Source organism: Leptonotus elevatus, chromosome 15 (genome assembly GCF_054856555.1).
Source record: "Leptonotus elevatus isolate MCC_2025b chromosome 15, RoL_Lele_1.0, whole genome shotgun sequence".
NCBI lineage: Eukaryota > Metazoa > Chordata > Actinopteri > Syngnathiformes > Syngnathidae > Leptonotus > Leptonotus elevatus.
This window is the reverse complement of record NC_141253.1, coordinates 12,409,772-12,416,661: the sequence shown is the minus strand read 5'-3', so window position 1 is coordinate 12,416,661 and position 6,890 is coordinate 12,409,772. Positions and strand designations below refer to the sequence as shown.

Below are 6,890 nucleotides of genomic sequence, written 5' to 3'. Positions count from 1 at the left end.
TCACATGGTGGAGGAATAAACTACTTACAAGCAGCTTAGCATAACACAACACTTTCTATGCTTCACTCGTACAAGTGGAAAGACAATTGCTACATAAACACGCAACGCATGGCACGTAAAAATTAGATCATTCTCTCAACCAGTTTAATGGCTACTTCCTCGAAAGCGTCATGAAAGTTCAACAAAAGGAATAAAAAAATCATTTCACTCATTTTAAACAGTCAGGGGTGATTAGCGTCTCAGAAGGGATGTCATTAAAATGGGTCATATGATGAAAAACTGACTTTTTAATGTACTGTACTTGTGTTCAAGCGGCAGTGCAGAGTGTGAGGAAAAGAAGCGCACCCTGTAAAACAGTATTGTTTGTATTTTCCCTCATAACGGCAGAACTTCATCACTAAGGTGGCAAATTACTTGCGAAATCATTATTTTTCATGTACAATTAACACCTTTAAAAACAAATTTTGCACTTGCCGTCGACATCACAGGAAAGAGGCAACAACCAATCATGGCTCAGTTTGTGAACATCACATGACCAAACCCCAAAACAGGTGAGCCGTGATCGGTTGTTAGCCGAGCTCTGCCCTCCTGTGAGGTCATTTTCAGTCGAAAGCAAGTGGCAAAATGTGTTTTTTTTAATTAATTGTACATAAAAAAATAATGAAGTTATCAAATTAATTTGAGACAAAATATTAACTTTTTATTGCTGAAAATGAGTAAAGTATTCCTTTTTGTTGATGGTTTATGTGGAGCTTGAACACGTTAATGGCATTTCTATTAATTTCAGTGGATAAAAAGGATTTCAAATATGAGTGTTTTGAGTTACTAGTGTGGCAGTAACCAAATTAGTAAGTGAAGGCACTGTAAAATAAAATATATAATTGCATCGTACAATGCATGTAACTCAACGCTCATTTGTTGTACAATAAAAACTTATATATACGTTTTTTAAACTAAAGTTTACCTTTGCTGGCTCATTCCATGTTGATTATTGCCATTGCTTTAAAAAAGTGTTTTTGCAATTTACAAACGTAATCAAATTCACAAACATAATCTTTTTTCCTCTTCAAAGTGAATTGCAGTATTTATCCATCAATGATATATGATGGGTAAGAACTTGTGTCACTTCCAACCAAGTTAGCGCACTTACTCGGTCTTGTTACGGCTCTTGTCCTGTGCAAGCAGGACCAGGTCGATGACTGCCTGGCCCAGCAGCTTGTCCGGACCTACCAGGGCTCGGTGTAGGACGTGAACGTGTAGCGTGCCTCGCTCTCCTCCCGCGCCGTGCTGCGGCAGCTCGAAGGCGGCTTCCTCCTTCCACACGGGCGCCACACTCTTCTCCACCACGGAGGTCTGGTACTTGTCTTTGCCCACTTGCATGAGCGCGTAAGCGTCGTTGGTGCCGCCTTTGCCCTTCGCCCTGAGGCCCCGGGCTTGGAGCACGGTCACCTGGACGCTGGTGGGACACCAGGGCTGTTCCAGAAACGACATGCCGGCTTTTGGAGTCGCTGGGCGGCCGAGAAGTGAGCGACCATCCGCTCCAGGGTAAATTGTACAAGTACAGTGTGATACTGGCCGGACGTTAGGACTGGGTGGAGTGGGCGTGGTTAGTATGAGAGTGGGGAGGCTGTGTTCAAACGAAGCCACGCCCCCCGGATTAACAAATGACTTCTGCTGATTGCACACACCTGACACTCGCAGTCATTCAATTAAAAAGTAAACAAAACTTATGGTTTCTCTCAAATAAATACGAAAACGGCAGATGAGCTGAATTTAACAATAAATAACTTTGGTAGTATTTTTGATTGAATTAAGCCATGATCCTTTATATTATTATGACTCAGAAGAACTCCCTACAAAATGTAGAAAAGAAAACACAGTTTTGGAATAAATAACTTTAGACCAGGTTTTGCAAAATCAAAATCAAAATAATAGTTTGTGAAAAAATATTTGATACTTACTGTAATACAATAAAGATTGTAATTCTACATTACAATGCCACTGAATATGCAAATGGTGACCCCTATTCTGGTTGGGTCTGTGTTTAAGTTAAATATATATTTATATTAGGGATGTAACGATAACGGCAATATTGTGATATCGCGATATTAAAACTGCCACAATATCGTCGTTACGATATAAAATAAAAAAAAGTCAGCTTGATTTCCATTTGCGCCGTTCTAGCACCCTCTGATGGCTAGTTTTTTAGTGCAATTAAATTTTCATACGGCATGTTTTGGCCCTTCTAATTTTAAAATCAATGCTAATGGTCAGATGAAGGGGTATATAACATGCTTGTGAACTGAGTCAATATGTGGAGGAGCGTGTGCGTGCATTAGCAAGTAAGTGTTATTAGAGATTGTAGGTTGTTTACGTGCATTACTGTTATGTACAAAAGCACAAAATTGTGCTTTTTTTTCAAGAGTGAGCTAATTTTTTGACAATAGTGTGACTGTGACCTTTTTTTATATCCCCACAATATCGTGATAATATCGTATCGTGACGTTTGGATATCGTTCCAGCCCTAATTGATATACTCATTATAATCCCTCAAGGAGAAATTCGATGCACACTCTGCTGTATATTTGTGTTTCACACCACACATAAACAAATCCCACGCATGCAGGCATTCGAGGATAGAATACATCTTCGGTAGGAACAAAATGATTTGCTGAGGTTTAATTGTGATCATTTCCATCCTGAAACACAAAAGGTGCATTGTGTGCTGTGTTATAGCATGTGCTTAGTCACCAGTCCACTTCCCGCAGCCCCTCTCTTCACAGACGCTTATATATAGAATCTTGAGCCAATTACTGAAGTGACGTAAGAGTGCAGCTACCGCTCTGTTTGTCTGTTGACCACAATACCACTGAAGATTGGCATGCTTGCAGGTTCTCCTGAATATTGTGGAAATATCAGAAAAGTTTTTTTTTTTTAATGATTTTACGTTATTACTTCACCGTCCCCCATGAATTAATTTTTTATACCGCTTCTTATCTTCAAGGTTGTGGTGTCCTGAAGCCTGTCCCGGGTGATTTTGGACGAGAGGCTGGGTACACCCTGGATTGACCGCCAACCAATCACAGGGCAGACGGAACAAGTACGCTCACTCACATTCACAACTATGGACATTTTAGAGTCTTCGTTAAACCTAAGAAGTATGACTTGAAATGAGGAGTGCACCGATTTTGGAGTGAAAACTGTTGCAAGATATTATGATTCATATTCTCAGTATCAAATCATCACACAAACAAGAGTTTATTCTTAGAAAGTGACTGAAGCAAAGTGGAGGATTTTGTAGTTCTGCCTGGTGGCCACTAGATGTCCACCTCTTATTTCTGATATGTGTCTTGACTGTCTCTTTGGTTCATTCCCATTTAATTGTATGGACTTTATGTCATTGCAGGTTCAATATGGCATCTATTTGGGTAAAATAATATGTGTATAATGGTTATTTAATTAATTGTATTGCCATTTCCAGTTCACACTTGTACTCTTTGCTCATCATCAGAGGACAATATTAGTTTGAAGGATTTGTTTGAGCATTACGTTTCCTCTCTATTGGAGAAGTGAACCTCATCATTGTTTACAGTCTGAGCTGCGTCCTCATTATCCTCAGGTGTGGGGTGTGTTAAAAAATATTTTTCCATCCTGATCTGCTTGAAAAACAGTCAGGTGCGACAATCGCAAACATGAAACCTCTTCAGTATTTATAATCAAAAATACTGTACTGTTTGAATTTGAGTTTATTTGAATATGAAAAAGAATAAAAACAAAGCAAAAACAATAACAGTAATAAACATACAACAACAAAATAAAATAGCTATAAAACAAGCAAAATTCAACAAAGCGCACCTAACGACAATTTTTCATGTTCAAAGGGGAGAGGGAAGAAGTCGCAAGACTTATTAAACCCCCTCCCTTCTCCATTTTTCCTTAGCTTACATTAATGGTAAATAAATAAATAAAAGTACAAAAATATATTGCTGAGTATAACAAAAGTAACTAATAATCAACCACTCTATAATAATAATATAAAATAAATACTCAAGAGAACTCATCATTAAAGATCCACAGAAAATAGATTAAAGTACAACCATAGATCTAAAAAGCCAACAATAACAAAACACAAGACACGAACCAAAGTAAACATAAAAATGTAGTCAACAAATCCCTAACACTCCTAATCACTTTTGTTTGTAGTAAATACCCAGTTCAGCTGTGATAGTACCAAGTTTGACCTGTTAGAGGCAGTATACTACCAGAGGGCATCCAGACTGCCAGAAAACAAAAAGAAGAAGGGTAGAAACAACAGGTCCATTTCCATACATTCATTTTTTTTATGATACAATTTTATAAACACAGAAAAAGATAGAGAGAGATATCACTACAATTTTGGAGCAAAAGAAGAAGGCTCTTTTCTGCACTGAGGCTTAACTTGTTATCTCAATATCATGTCTTCAAAATACAGATGTTCCCTTCCTTCCCTGGAGTGTCAACATCACAGATGACAGTCCCGTGAGCAAGGAATAATGTTCCCTCCCAAGAGCCATCACAAAGCCCCTTCAGGCTTTGGGTGGGGGTTGGGTATTGGGATTGGGGCTCAGTAGGAACATGGCCAATGTGTCCAACAGGCCCCCTTGGGCTGAGGGCCCCCGCTGGAGGGACTTGGACAGATCTGGCAGAGGCAGTCTCTCTGGATTTGAGGAGGCATCAAACAGTGACTGTTTCAAAAGTGATCTAAATTTCACATGACAGCGCACTGATTTGTTAGCTAGTTTAGCTCTCATATTAGTTTTTCGCTGAAAGGTGACATGAAAAATTTAAAATGTTACTACTTCAGGTAACGAATTGTGTGACATATTATGCCGTTAGACATATCATTAGGGTAAGATGTTTTTGATTAGCTTTTATTTCTCCATTTTTCCAACAGACAAAAAACAAAACAACTTTTAACATTAAATTTATGATGAATTGTCAGGACCACACTGGGAAAAAACAAAATTGACTTTACTATAATAAAGTTGTAAAATTATAACAAGAAAGTCGTGAGATAAAAATAACTTGTAATAGAAATATTACAAGTATTAAGTAGTAATCTTGAAAAAAGTAGTAATGCTACAAGGAAAACGTTAAAAGTAAGAATTTTGCAAGAATAAAAGCTGTAATGTTATGAAAACATCAATTGAAATATAGTAAAAAAAAGTCTTTTTTTTTTCTTCTTCTTTTCTAAAGAGCTCAGTATTGTTCATTCGGTAATGTCATCATCATTGCTCTTTTTTTTTTTTTTTTTTGTATGTGGGTGAGTATGTGTATGTGCGTGCGTGCGTGTATTTGTTAGCTCACCAAAAACCTATTAGAAAAAATCCCATACCGTTCACCTCAAGAGACCGAAGGAAAAGTCTAATTTCACATCATGTGAATTCAAGTAAATAAAGTATAAATAAAGTTGTGAGAATTTGAAGAATTAAGTTGTAACGTTGCATGGAAAAAAAGGTTGTAAAAATTACAGTCATAAAGTTTGGAGAATGAACTAGAGAAAGTCCAAATGTTATGAAATGAAAGTCCTGATATGAGGAAAAAGTCATTTTGATAGAGAGAGAGAGAAAAAAAACAATAGTGTTATAATTAAAAGCTGCAACGTCACATGGGATTTAAATTGTACCATTAGTAAATTAAAGGGAAAGTCAACCCCAAAATGTTCTTGGCAATAATATGTTGTATCCACCCTCACTAGTCTAAACACGACATTCGAGTTAAGCAGCAAAATAGTTTTTATTTTTTATGTTATTATCCATTTCACGGGGCGGCCATTTTGCAACTTCCCGTTGACTGAAAATGACATCACAGTTACTCAGGGTTCAGGTCACTAGTCTCGGCTCAGCTTCAGAAAATATGTAAACCAGTCATGTAAACCGGTCATGTGACATTTGTAAGCTGAACCGTGATTGGTCGTTACCTGGTCCCTGATTAATTGTGATGTCATTTTCAGTCGACAACAAGTGACAAAATGGCCGCCCCCTGAGATGGCTCAAAATGGGTAGATTTTGCTACTTAATTCATATTCCACAAATGCAATTTAATTAGCATATTGCAACATATTATCGTGGATAAATTTTTGGCTTGATTTCCTCTTTAACTCGTTTGCTCCCAAAAACGTATAAATACGTTCTATTTTATAGTGTCCCAAAGATGTATTTATACATTTTTATGTTTTAATTTTTATGCTAGATCATACAGAAGGCTTTGGTGCAGCCTCTCAACTTGAAAAAAACGGAGAAAAAACGGTTGGAGAAATGGTAGTTATTACACAAACGGCCAGCAGGTGGCAGCAGAGCATAGGAAATAAACAAGGGCTATGTTGAAAAAAAAACTAAATTACTCACAATTCTAAATAGATTTGTGAATAATGATGAAACTTTATATATATATATATATATATATATATATATATATATATATATATATATATATATATATATATATATATTCTAATGCTAATTGCTACAAAACGGAAACAGAAAGAAATTTACCTTTTTTTCCTGATGAAAGACGAGACTTTAATCATTATTTTGGTAGATTTCATGTTTTTATAGCAATAGAACACAATATTCTGTGGGCCTTGCAAAATCCAGTATAACGTCCGGGAGCAAAGGGGATTGCTTCTGTGAAAATGGCTAGGAGTGAATGAGTTAAAGTCCTGATGATTTGAGATTTTTTTTTGTAATGTTATGAGATTAAAGTTGTACTGTTATGAGGGAAAAAAGTGATACAGTTAGTAGCAAAAAATGAAAAAGTTAAAAGAAAGCCACATTTATACGATAATACAAAAACAAATAAAAACAAGTAATTTTAGGTTAATATTGGAATATTGTGTGAAAAAGTAATAA

At 36.5% G+C, this 6,890-nt stretch overlaps 1 protein-coding gene across 1 annotated transcript in view; it reads right to left on the bottom strand.

The window, feature by feature from the left end:
• Positions 1 to 1,576, bottom strand: part of LOC147161953 (uncharacterized) — a 14,008-nt gene extending 12,432 nt beyond the window's left edge. The window contains exon 1 of the mRNA XM_086097250.1: positions 1,151 to 1,576. Coding sequence (XP_085953376.1) covers positions 1,151 to 1,491 — 341 coding nt within the window. The 5' untranslated portion in view covers positions 1,492 to 1,576. The remainder of the gene's footprint in view (positions 1 to 1,150) is intronic.
• Positions 1,577 to 6,890: the final 5,314 nt, after the last annotated feature.